The 13,032-nt window shown below is 52.2% G+C and overlaps 1 protein-coding gene and 1 long non-coding RNA gene across 8 annotated transcripts; one reads left to right on the forward strand and one right to left on the reverse strand.

Moving 5' to 3' along the window:
- Window positions 1-537: 537 nt before the first annotated feature.
- BAK1 (BCL2 antagonist/killer 1) lies at window positions 538-7,281 on the forward strand. 7 transcript variants are annotated; one of them, XM_077904409.1, is made up of 8 exons: window positions 539-782; window positions 2,158-2,233; window positions 2,805-2,905; window positions 3,917-4,052; window positions 4,407-4,550; window positions 5,640-5,820; window positions 5,949-6,029; window positions 7,154-7,281. In XM_077904409.1, exons 3-8 carry the CDS (start codon window positions 2,836-2,838, stop codon window positions 7,271-7,273), a joined length of 732 nt encoding a protein of 243 aa, XP_077760535.1. In that variant the 5' UTR covers window positions 539-782; window positions 2,158-2,233; window positions 2,805-2,835; the 3' UTR covers window positions 7,274-7,281. The 7 variants fall into 7 exon arrangements, with proteins under 7 accessions (XP_077760539.1, XP_077760535.1, XP_077760534.1 ...); XM_077904408.1 differs by lacking the exon at window positions 2,158-2,233 and adding an exon at window positions 2,592-2,652; XM_077904413.1 differs by lacking the exon at window positions 2,158-2,233 and having other exon boundaries at window positions 538-782; window positions 3,982-4,052.
- LOC144317675 (uncharacterized) lies at window positions 939-4,523 on the reverse strand. Its single transcript, XR_013383694.1, has 3 exons — window positions 4,388-4,523; window positions 2,179-2,216; window positions 939-2,040 (listed from the first exon to the last, which is right to left on the reverse strand). It is a non-coding gene; the product is annotated as an uncharacterized LOC144317675 (long non-coding RNA).
- Window positions 7,282-13,032: the final 5,751 nt, after the last annotated feature.

The raw sequence follows: 13,032 nt of genomic DNA on the forward strand, positions 1-13,032 counted from the left end.
GCACGTGCCCAGGTGGTACCCAGACACCCCTGTTTTCATCTCTGTCTACCTGTCTGTCACCTTCAGGATTTTGAATCTCTGGAGACCACCAAGGTGCCTTGGGTACACATCTCAATTGCACGTGGAATCTCAATTTAGTGGTATTATTCCCCACGGCATCCACAGACTTGATTATAAATCCAGCTTAGTGACCTAGGGAGTTCCTTAAACCCGCTGAGTCTCAGTTTGTTCATCTGTAAAACAGGTGTAGTGGACAGAACCTACTTCCAGGGGTTACTGAAAAGATTCAGAGGGATAAGTGTCCCTCGCTAAAGTGCAAGGCACACTGTGGTGCTTAAGAAACTCTGCCATCCTGGCTTTTTTATTGGTACTGTTTGATGAAAGGGGGTGAAGATCAAAGGCCGGGACTGGGCATCAGGAGTGGGAGAGGGGAAGCCACACTGCCTGACCGGGGCCAAGTGTGGGGGGTGGAGCGCCTCCCCCACGTGAGAGCCTAGACCGACCCCCAAGCCACGGGCTCAGCATCCGCATCCGGCGGCCACACAGCAGCTTCCTCTAGGGGGAGCTGATCGGAGCCGGAGCAGCCGGCACCTCTAGGATCACCGCAGCACTAGGGCCACGCCGTGACAGGCTGAGGCTGCGTCCAGACTCCAGGACTCTCCTGACGCCTGTTCCTGGAAGCTGGGCCTGGGCACCCAGCCCCCGGGGAACAGCTGCTGGCCTCTCAGGATCTTTGGCCTCGGCCCTGTGAGCCATCCCAGGCCTGGGCTAGAGTCGGGCAGGTAAGGTAGGAGGGTCTTGCCCATCCTCGCAGCGTTCAGCAGCCCCAGACCCAGGAGTCTGCAGGCAGCCAGGTTGGGGTGGGGATGGGGGGGGTGGGGGGGAGGGTAGGTCTGGAGGCTTGCCTGGGCAGCCAACCCCTGCTGGGGCCGATCCAGGCAGGGCTCCCTCTGGCTGCCCCTCAGACAGTTTGCCCCCCCACCTGCCCACCCCCGAACCTGCCCTGGCTCTGGGCACCAAAGAACCGGGTCCTTTTGCAGTGGGGGCTGGAGGTGGAGTTGGGAATCAGAGGTCAGAGCCAAGGTCAAGGGCAGGGAGAGAACTCACATGATGCTTCTTTCTGCCCCAGGAGCCTCCCAAGCAGGCATCTCCCCCTAGGGAACATCTAGGCCTAGCAAGTGGAGAGCACTGGACTCCCCTTACCAGGAAGTCAGGCCTTTGGATGAGGGCAGGATGGCACAGGCCTCTGGCCCTGGGGGCTGCTCTGACACCCCTCCTACTTCCCAGCAGTGAGACCCTGGGCTAGGGGCAGTTGGAGTTGGTTGTGCAGTCAGCATCCTCCTGCCGGGGTGTCCTCGGGGTGCCACTTTTGTTTGGGGACAGGGGAGAGGGAAGGGCATCCTGTTCCGGAAGGAGCAGCAGGGGTGGGGGTGTGCCAAGCAATCTGCACTGGCTCCCAGGGCTGGAGGAGGGGAGGCCCTACCTTCTCCCTACCCCTGCCCCCAGTAAATGCTGGGGCGGAGAGCCCTCCACACCCCTTCCTGAGAACCCCTGCCTTGGGGCACTTTCAAAAATGGCCCCAGGCCTGAGAGGCAGGAGGTAGGCGGGGAGGGTGCTCTCAGGTCCTCCAAGAGGGGAGGAGGAGGTGGCAGTGCTTGGCCCAGGGTTGGACTACACCTTCCCCAGGGGTGGGAGGAGGAGCACTTCCCCAAAAGGCTGACAGAGGCAGCCTGGGGGGGGGGGGGGGAGTTGGCTATGAAGGGGTGCAAATTGAAAGTGAAACAGCTCACGTCCAGGAAACACTCCCTTGGCCGAGGGTTCACAGAGCAGATCAGGGCTGTGGCCAGCACTGAGCAAAGAGGAAAACGGGGCTGGGGACAGGAGAGCAGGAGCAGGTATGTGGTAGGTGACCTGTGGGGTGGGCGGGGGGCAGCCGCAGAGAAGGCTTCCTTAGCTCACTGCAGGCAGGAATGGGGAGAGCACCGGTGGGCTGTACACAGGTCTCCTCGCCTTGAAAGGGTACCCCCTGAGGCCCACAAACTGGAAAATCAATCTTAAGTTAGAATTGAAGGTATGAGCTCCTGGAGGTTCCCATTACCGACCTGACTCCCTTGGGCCCCTCCCTAACTTCTTGGTCCCTCACTTCACCCCCTGTAGAATGGGTCTGCTGATGCTTACCTTGCTGAGTGGATGTACATTTTCAGTGTCTGGCACCCCTGGAGGAGTGGGAGAAGTAAGTAAGGCGAAGGTGCTCAGGAAATGTTCGTGGCTAACAGGCCTGAGTTGGAAATCAGGCATGCTCTGGCTGGCCAAGGGGAAGTGGGCCCTTCAAGCACAGCCTTCATGGGTCATTGGCTAGAAGGTGGCAATCCTGTGGTAAGCATGTGCTAGGTAGGGTGCAAGAGGCCCCAGGAGCAACAGAAAGAACCCTCGGCCTCTAAAACTCCCCTCATTTGCCCAGGAGTGAGGTGAATTATGACTTGAGAGCCACAAGGGCACTGCTGCTCTCACCCCTCCCCAGGGTCCTGGCTGCAGGCTCCGGGTCCCTAGATGTGAGTCCTGACTGCCCTGCCTTTCTCCCTCTCTTGAAGGACTGCTAGTGAAATGCTCAGGAAGTTCTGATTCTGCCAGCAGACTCCACAGGGACCCAAGGTGGTGAAATGAGAGGCGGCTACAGCTAGGGCCATGGGGTCTTCTAGGAGTGGGGGCCCCTCCTCCTTTCTCTGTGGCTGTGGGGCTGTGGGAATGTCTTGCAACAGCCCCAGCCCGTCTCCATCTCTGCTTTTTCTCACCCATCCCCACAGGCTGACCCAGTCCTCCACTGGGACCTGAGAAATGGCATCCGGGCAAGGCCCAGGGCCTCCCAGGCGGGAGTGTGGAGAGGCTGCCCCGTCTTCTACTTCTGGTAAGGGTCTCTCTGCCCCTCACCCATCCCATAACCACCAGGGCTGTCGGAGAGGATGGTGAGAGCAGAAGTGGACAGGGCCAGGCAGGACTTATAGGCAGGCTCTCCTGCCCTCTATTCACTCACCTGGGATAAAGGAGAAAAGCATCTCCCCACCCAGTGCAGGTGGGTGTGGGTGGCCTCAGAAGCTGGAGTACAGTCCAGGTTAATCCCTGGGAGTGGGGAAGAGTCTGGGCCTGGGGGCAGGGTGGGGCGTGGGGGGGCAGGGGCTAGGAGAGCCCCCAGAGTGAGTGTGAGGTGGGACACAGCACCATCCTAAGGAAAAAGGAGCAGGGAGGGGTGAGGAGAGGTGAGAAGAGTGGGGTGTGGCTCTCCTATTCCTACAGTAAGAGAAAGAAGGAAGTTCCTAGGCTTATCACCCTGTCAGGCGTGCTAACTGGCGAAAGCAATTGTTAGTGTTACGACTTTGGGGAGGAAGTACAATGGCTGCCCTTCTTCCCTCTTCCAAGGGGACCATCAGGGAAGCCTGCCATCCCCAGACCACTACAGACTGCTCTCTGGGTGTCGGGCTCAGGGCTCCGCTCGGTCACTATGTCCCTGCGTGACTTTTCTGGGCCCAAAAGCTACAATTTCAAATTTCGCCTTCCATACTCTCTGAGCCATAGGGCCAGGTACCATTGCACACTAAGCTCACACTAAAAATCCCACATGCCTGGGTTAGGCCCTGGTTACTCCGTGGCTCGCTCTGTGTGACCTCGTGCAGGTATGTAACACCGCAGGCCTCATCTTCCCCATCTGTACACTGGTGCTCACCTACTTTGCAAGGCTGTTGGGAGGCTCATCCCAAACAGAAATCGCTAGCTGTTAACGAAGGGCTGGAGCAGCTAGCACTGTCCTCCGTGGAAGACACAGGAGAGGCCGGCTGGGGCCTTCAGGAAGGGTGACCCATCCACAGAGCACGGGGCTGCCTGGTCCAGCCCTTCCTCCCTGACTCCTGGCTTTGATCCTTAGAGGAGCAGGTAGCCCGGGACACCGAGGAGGTTTTCCGCAGCTATGTTTTTTACCGCCATCGGCAGGAGCAGGAGGCTGAGGGGGCGGCTGTGCCAGCTGACCCAGAAATGGTCACCTTGCCCCTAGAACCTAGCAGGTGAGCAACAGCCCCCCGGGCCCTCTGGGACATCTTCGGGGAGATGGAGGCTCGTATGGGGTCAATGCCCTGCAGGTCGGGGAGCTGGGGAGGCCTTGGGTGGGGGTCCGGGGGTTCCTGTCCTTCTGCCATCATTGCCTTTTTCATTTGGGCTTCCACCTCCATGTGGGACCTTGCGCCCTTCATGGCAGCATGTGTGCCCCATGACCCCAGGCTGGGCCTGAGAACACGGTTAGGAATCTCCAAGGAGGGGTCCACGAGGCCGGAGGCATCTTAGGTGGAACCCCTTCTCCGTGAGCCCAGGCCCCAGCCTTGCCTGCCCTGTGCTCACCTACCTGGCTCCCATTCCTCCAGCACCATGGGGCAGGTGGGTCGGCAGCTCGCTATCATTGGGGACGACATCAACCAGCGCTATGACTCGGAGTTCCAGGCCATGCTGCAGCACCTACAGCCGACAGCAGAGAATGCCTATGAGTACTTCACCAAGATTGCCTCGAGGTAGCCCCAGCCCTGGCCTCTCTACTGTGCTGTCGCCTTCACACGGTGTCCTGCCCATGGGTTGGAAGAGACACGCTTCTCTGTCAGTGTCAAGAGACACCTGTGCCATATCCGTACCTGCTGTTAGCTCACGCATGGTGTTGGGCCCCTGTCTCTCTCTCTCTCTGGGCCCAGACTCGTCATCTTCAGTGTATAAGCTCACAGCTTCTGTGAGCTGAGGCACCGAGGACTTGACGGGATAGATCAGGACTCGAGAGGTGCCCAGGATCAGGATGTCCCCAGAGCTTCCCAGCCTCGCCGAGACACAGCTATCCTTCCAGTTTGGAATCATATTCCCTACCAAAGACAGGCTGCTTGTGTCCTGGAAATGACTTCCCCTTTACTACCATCTGGTGTCTGAGAGGCAGTCTGCTGTAGTTGACCACATGCCTGGGTCAAATCTCGGCTTTGCCACTTACGGGCTTTGTGAAACCCTCTGGCCCTCAGACACCGTGTCTATAAAATAGAGGAAGTAGGCTTAGAACAGTGGCTGTACTTACTGGTGTCATCTATTGTGAGATCTGGGTTAGGAGTCAGCCTCAAGGTGACTGACGCTGCGGTGAAGGTAGGGGTAGGCAATAGATTTAGGGTTAGTGCTCAGAGCTGGAACATCATGCCCCGTCCTTCGAAGCCACACCTGCCCCTCTCGGATTCCAGGACCTATCCTAACTTCCTCTTTGTCCTTCTCTCTCTGCTGTCTCTCGGGCTGCCAGGCCAGCAGCAACACCCACAGGTAATCTCCCCGCTGCCTCCGTCTGCTTGCTCTGCCCTCCCTGCTCTCTGCCCCTCTATGCTCCCCACGGCACTGGGGCCACAATCCAGCAGCAGCGCCCTGCTCCTCTGCCCTCTGAGTTTTTCTCCTTTCACAGAGATGCAGGCTCTTCCCAAACTCAGGCCAGGCTGGGGCAGCCTCTGCCACCCTGATTACAGCTAAGCCATTTTGCTTTCCAGCTGGGAGCAGGGCGGGTGGGTACCAGATGGTGGGAGAGGAAGAGCAGGCCACGGGCCCTCCGGGGGTCTCCACTGACAGTATCACCATTCTGTCTGCAGCCTATTTGAGAGCGGCATCAACTGGGGCCGAGTGGTGGCTCTCCTGGGCTTTGGCTACCGCCTGGCCCTGCATGTCTACCAACGCGGCCTGACCGGCTTCCTGGGCCAGGTGACCCGCTTCGTGGCCGACTTCATGCTGCATCATTGCATTGCCCGGTGGATCGCGCAGAGGGGTGGCTGGGTAGGTGCCCAAGCACTGGCTACCTCCTCCCTGCTACTGGGACACCTCTCTCTCCCAGCTCTGCCCCAGCCCTGGAGTGCCTATATTTTCTGTCAGCCCCACTGTGACCACTCTGTCTCTCCTGGCAGGTGGCAGCCCTGAACTTGGGAAACGGCCCCATCCTGAACGTGCTGATAGTGCTGTCTGTGGTTCTGTTGGGCCAGTTTGTGGTACGAAGATTCTTCAAATCATGACTCCCAGAGGGGCCCTTTGGGTCCTAGCTGACACCTCTGCCTGGACTTCAGCCAAGCCTTCTCCCTCACCCCCTCCCCAGCAGGGGCCCTCCTCAAGATTACAGAAGCTTTAGCAAGTGTGCACTCCAGTTTGAGAGGGTCCCTGCCCAGGGTCAGTCAGGCTGCCAGGGGTGCCCCAACATTGCATGGTGCTAATGGGTCCCCTCTCTGGGCCCCATCCTGTCAGAGACAGGCTGTATCCTTCTTCCTCAGCTCTCTGGGGCTCTCTCCACCCTATCTTTGGGTACTGGGGAGACTGACAACTTGGGGAAGCAAGAGGCTGAGAGTCACTTTCCCCCAAATTTTTAACAGTTATAGCTTTTTTATAATGCCCTTGGAAGGACCCTCCCCACCATACCCACCACTCTGTCTAAGCCAGGATGTCTGAGGTGTGGGGGGTTAGTAGGCCACTCTATATTCCGTAGGACTCAGCTGTTCTAGAAGGCCAGAGCATGACTACTGGGCCTGGAGCCCAGTCCTGGCACTTCCTAAGCTCTCCCCCCTGCTCTCCCACTGCCCCCACCTCATACTGCCTTTGCAGCAGACTCTCAGGGATTCTGGGTCTGGGTGGGATGAGGATGGCATGGGGGTGCAGACCAGAGCTGTCACAACTTCATCAGCACCCCCTAAGTCTGCCTCCTGAGATCCTCAGTGTTCTTCCTTCCTCTCACCTATTACCATTTAAACCCGACCTATTCACTACAAGTGAAGCCCACCCTGGCCCTATCACTTCAAACAAGGAAGGAGGGGTCTTGGATAAGTGGAGTGCTGAGGTCCCCTTCTTGCCCAGACTGTAGAGTTTAGAACTGGTTTGCTATTGTCAGGGAAAGAGGGTAAGGAGCTCATCTGGAGGTTTCTGAGTGAGAAAAGGGCTGTTAATGTCCCTAGGAACCCCAGGGTTGGGATCCTCCCTTGTGGCCTGGGCACAGTGTAATCTGGGGGTGTGGATGGAAAAACTGAATACTTGAACTCGACCCCCCAACCCCCCACTTTTCACACTCCTCACCTGCCTAAGCCCCTTCTGTGAGTGGGGGTGGAAATACCTTGTCTATCTTGCACAGCCTACAGGTCTGGGGGAAAGGAGAGAGAAGTTCATGATTAAGCCAAATGCAGGGAGCGGATGCAGATGGAGCCCGCTGACCAGCCCCCACCCTCTGAGTGTGTCTGAAAATAAACTGTAATCCCCTGATTCCATATGCTAATTTCTGTATCCCCTGCTACCCCTCACTCCACCAGGCTGGACTAGGAGAACCCAGGCATGCCTGGCATTCACCCGGGTTATTACTGAATTAGAGCTCATTATTAGGCCTCCACAAACCTGTAGAAGGCTGGGTATGATTCTCCCAGGCCCTAGCTCCCTACAAGGCCTTGGTCCCTCCCCAGGCACCTCCCTCATCTCTTGTGTCCCAGGCAAGTTTCCCACCCCTTAGGAAATTAGGGTGCTGGGCTCTGTCTGTGGACCTGGTAGGGCAGTTGCATGTCTGGGGACTCCTAGAGGCCTCCGCCAGGCCTGATTTTAATGCCGCTCCCCGGGGCCACTATCCATCCTGGCCCAATAGACCCTTCTCCCTCACACCTGGCTCTCCCTGGGACACAGTGTCTCAGTCCCCTATTCCCCATGTCCCCCACAACTAGCACACATAAACACACACACACACACACACAGGGCTTTTTGTTCCAGGAATTTTGTGCTGCATCCCAGTCCCTATGGGAAGGCAACGAGGGGTGATAAAAATAACAAGCACGGGGGCGTTCAAATGTTCCTACTAAGTCTTTCCAGTCCTGGGCATCCCGGTCTGTGTTTCTGACACCCTTCCAAAATGGTCACATGCAAGTCCTAAAGGGCTTAGGGGCTTCACCTTCACTGCTTGAGGGCATCTTGCAGTCCCCTCTCCCTTTGGACTCGGGTCTTACCAAAGTCCACTACACACTGCCCTCGTGGAGATCCCCCCCCAACAGTGGTGGCTACAAGGCACCCTGCAATCTGCAGGAAAAGCTCCTAGACGACCTACAGGGAACACACTCCATGCCAGGCCATGTGCTGAGAATTTATCATACACGCCCAATCAGTAAGTATTAGAATCAGTGACCTGAGGGGTTGGGAGGTGAGGCTGAGGCTTAAACTCCAACTTTACAGATAAAGGAAACTGAGGTACCTGCCCAGAGTCACCAGGTAGAAGGGGCAGGAGCCGGCACTTGCCCCCTCGATACTGGCTCGAAGTTTTACGTAGAGGCCGGCCAGGTGGGGACGAGGCCGTCGGTCTCCAGCACAAGACCGCCAAGCCTCAAGAGAGGCCGGGTGGCGACTCGCCTCTCCGTGCACCCGCTCGCAGCCGCGGCGCCACCGCCCCAGGAAGGCGGAGACCGCGAAGGTGGGCGGGCTGCCAGGATCCAAGATGGCCGCTGCCGCCCCAAGCACGCCAGCGTGCCCTCTGGTGGGCGGGGCCTCAGGTGCACCTGCCCCGCCGGCCCCGCGGGGTTTTGAGAACCGCTTGAGGGCGTTTCTAGCGCTGGAAGGAAGGCTGGCGGGCAGCGGCAGGGGCTGTGGCTTTCTCTGTCCCTGTAAGGGAAGAGTTGGAACTTCCTCCTGAAGGCGTGGGGAGCCCCAAAATGTTTGGCCTGAGTCTACCCGGACCCCCACCACTCCGCCCTTTGCCCTGCCTGGATGAAGTTTCCAAAACCGAAATCTCAGCGCATTCCGGGGCTGCCGGAAGCGAGACGTGAGAAGTTGGGAGGCACAGAGAAAGGCAGAGGTCCTGCGGGTGCAGGGGAGCAGATGGATTCTGCGGGTTTTAAGGAAGTTAAAGTCTCAAAATTCTGGTTCTTCTGAAATTGTAGCTTCTTTCCATCAAAGAGGTCTAGATTCCTGTCTGTGGGGGCACTGCACGGGGACAGTACAGCCCCAGGAGAGAGGCGTGTCCAGGTGTCATCTGCTCAGCTGTGCAGTGTGGGTATAAAGCCTGCCTTACCTTGTACCCAGAGCCTCCCTTGTCTCCCTGCCTCCCCACCCCACCCCCACAGTTTACCTTCACGTGTCTGCTGTTTTACCTCCTCCTTTTGTGTCCATCCAAACAAGAAAATTCTTCCTTTGCCCAAACCACTCAGTGAATTGAAAGTAAGTTTTTATGACCCAATTGAGTAGCATTAAAATAAAATTAATTCATTCACTAATTAAAAGAAGCCATCACCATATCCTACTCCAGTTGTACATACCTCAGATGTAAAGGCCCCTGATCAAAGACACTTGTAAAATATGGATTTAATTCAGTCTAATCCGGTGTGTGTGTGTGTGTGTGTGTGTGTGTGTGTCAAAGAGAGACAGACAGTGAGGAAAAGAGGAAGAGATGGAATGGAGTTACCAAAGATTGCTGGAAGCGTCCAAAGGAACCAGGAAACTAGCAAACCCAGCTTCTGGGGCATGTTCACCAATTGCTAGACATGTTAAAAAGGTAAACACCAGACCCCTGGCATATTAAAAATGCCGGGGTGGGGGTTCTGCCCTCAGATAATAAGGAAACAAAAAGCAGTGATCTGGCCTACTGAGCATATATGACCGGTAGCAGATCCACAGCAAATTGTGTGAATGATCCAGTAGATAAGCAGCTTCATCAGACCAAGATCAGGTGATGAACTAATGTGAGAAGAAATGAACTTTTCTGAGAAAAGTCACTTAAGAGCTGAAGGGACTAAAGCCATAGCAGGGGCTGTGGCTTCCTCTGCCCCTGTAAGGAAAGAGTTGGAACTCCATCCTGAAGGTGTGGGAGCCCCAAAATATTTGGCCTGAGTCTACCCCGAACCCCTCCACTCTGCCCTTTGTTCTGCCTGGATGAAGTTTCCAAAACTGAAATCTCAGCGCATTCCGGGACTGCCAGAAACGAGGTGTGAGAAGTTGAGAGGCACAGAGAAAGGCAGAGAGACCCCTGCTGTCTCTCTCTTTCAAATAAAATCTTTCTCCACCTGAAGTATGGGATTTGGTAACCAAATGGATGCCTATGAGGATGTGAAGGCATGTGTGACATCTAGAGAATAACATTTGTGGGTTTTTTTATTTTTTGATTGTTTTTTGATTTTTGATTTTTGTTTTGTTTTTTGTTTTTTAAAAGATTGTTTTTTATTTTTTTATTTTTTATTTTTTAAAAGATTTTTTGCTTATTTATTTGAGAGAGTGAGAGAGAACAATTGGGTGGGGGGGGAGAAGAGAGAGAGGGAGAAGCAGACTCCACTGAGCTGGGAGCCCAATGTGGGACTCGATCCCAGGACCCTGGGATCATGACCCAAGCCGAAGAGAGACACCCAACGGACTGAGCCACCCAGGTGCCCTGGAGAGTAACATTTGAGGGAACATCCATTGTTGAAATCAATAGGCAAATCAGAATATTTCTCATCTCCACTTACCTCAACTCTTGCTTTGCAATCTTGGAATCATCCCTGGCGCTTAATGCCTCAGCTTTTCCCAGCTTTGGCTAAGAACACAGCACAAAGGCAGTTCTTCAAAGCTGCCTGCTCTATTGCATCACAAGAAAAACTCCTTTTGCAAAGTTCAGACTAATGTGGTGATTGGCTGCATGGAAGCTATGCTCACCAACCTTGTCATGTTTTGATCTGACCCCTTTCTCACTTGACCTCTGGCCTTCTGAGAACAATTTCTCCAATTCATTTCTGGCAGATGGGTAGGCTTCCTCCAGAATGGGAACATTTTCTTGCTAAATTCTCAGGTGGACCATACCAGGGAAAGGCGGGAGGATTTGACATGTTCAGCATCTCTGAATTGTGGATGTTGTGAATCAGAGTGCAAGGCATGTTCTGGGTTGAGCTTAGAGATGTGGGTTCCCATGGCTGCTGGAAAAGAATGAGGTTTCCAAAACCTGAATAATACTGCTACTGGGCTGTGTGAGAGAAGAGTTGTGTGCAGGCTCAAAGCCAAGTGCTATCCTGGTAAGGGTATGGGGCAAACCACCTGGGTGTATAGTGATATATAGTATATAGTATAATATATATTGTAATGGAACAGATTGTCTTCACATGACCTTAGAATCCTTAACATATCCTTAAAATACAAGATACAAATATGCACATTGTTTAAGTAATCTCTATGCCCAACTTGGAGTTTGAACCCATAACCCTGAGATTAAGGGTCATAGGCTCCAGCAACTGAGCCAGACAGGCACCCCTATTTCTATTTTTTTACACAGTGAATCATCTCAAAATCCTACTGTGGGCAGTGGAGGGATGAGGGTGAGGAAGGGGGTGCCTCTCTGAAGAAAGCCAGTTTTTCTGTGTTTCACAAAACTGCCTCCTAGATATGCCCTCTGCCCCTTACACTTAAAAGAAGGAGAGACTCTGGAATTTCTCCAATTTAATCTGAGTTTTGGGGAAAGATTGTAGTGACAGAAAAGGAGAAAGAAGTAAATGAACATGTGCTGAGTTATTGTACTTATGTCAGATGTCTTGTTTGGCTGTACTCTCACTAAGACAGAAATTACTATGCCCATTTTATAGATGAAGCAAATATATATATATATATATATATATATATATATATATATATTTGCATATACTAAAGAAAGAACAGGATGGTATAAGATAATGGTCAGTTGCATCATTCACTCTATCATAAGTGTTATTTTTATTATTTTGCATAGATAAATAATATAAATTAATACATTGATTAGTTTCATTTAAATCTGGGTTTACACTCAGAAGGATAATTATCAAGGACGTCTGGGTGGTGCAGTCGGTTAATCTGACTTGTGGTTCGGCTCATGATCTCAGGGTTGTGAGATTGAGCCCTGAGTCAGGCTATGTGCTCAGCACAGAGTTTGCATGAGATTCTCTCTCCTTCTACTCATGTTCACTCTCTCTTTCATATAAAATAAATAAACCTTTAAGAAAAATAGAAGGATAATTACCAGACTTTTCTTTAGTTGTAGGGACAAATCAATAAGATGATTGTAGAATTGTGGCAAGAAAAATATGAGCAGAAAACATTTTTATTCTGCCATATTGGGAAGGAAAATAGAAACGACTATATAAAAAGAAGTCCATAATGTTACTTCATTTGTGTAAGGTTAGCAAAAAGATTTTTTTTTTAAGAGAGAGATAGAGAGTTGGAGTTTCAAGGAGGAACAGAGGGAGGTGAGAGAGAATTTTAAGTAGACTCCCGGGTCAGCACAGAGCCCAAAGGGTGGGTTGATCTCAAGACCCTGAGTGGAAACCAAGAGTCAGACGCCCAATAGATTGAGCCACCCAGGAGCCCCCTTAAGGAAAAAATTTTTGAAAATTGAGATAGTCTGTATACGTGTTTTTAATGTGTATAATATTTAAGAGAAGTTGGCATATTAGAGAATCTGACAGATTAGTCTTGTGATTTCAAATTGAATTGTGTAATTTAGACTTGTAATTTGAAGCTGAAAGGTATAAGATAATTTGATTATGTTTGTAAACAGTATTGAAATCTTTAAGATAACTTGATTTGCCACACTTAAAAGCTTGAAATATTAGGTTTATGAGAGTCATTTACATGCTTGAATATTTTCTTGTTTGATGTATAAATTGGCCATATGAGGAATTTGAAGTGCTTGAAAAAATCAAATATATTAAATTTGTAAATGTAGTTTAAATATGTAAGAGAACTTAATTAGCTAACTTTGTAAATGGCAAGAGTAATGTTCAAGCAGATTTAATATGTCAAGCCCATGGGCTAATTGAACATTAATCAAGGAACAAGTTATTGCTTTTATTTTTATACGAAAATTACAAGATTTCTAAATAGAACATCAAAGTTATGCAAGTTCAACTTAAAAACTTAAGAAAATCTGTTTGTAAATTTACAACTTTAATTAATTGAAAATTGATTTAAACACAACCAATTGCCAATGCTGTAAATGAACCCAAGTTTGTCTGCCCAATGCATGGCAAAACCAATCACTGAAACATCAAG

Source organism: Canis aureus, chromosome 7 (genome assembly GCF_053574225.1).
Source record: "Canis aureus isolate CA01 chromosome 7, VMU_Caureus_v.1.0, whole genome shotgun sequence".
Classification (NCBI taxonomy): Eukaryota; Metazoa; Chordata; class Mammalia; order Carnivora; family Canidae; genus Canis; species Canis aureus.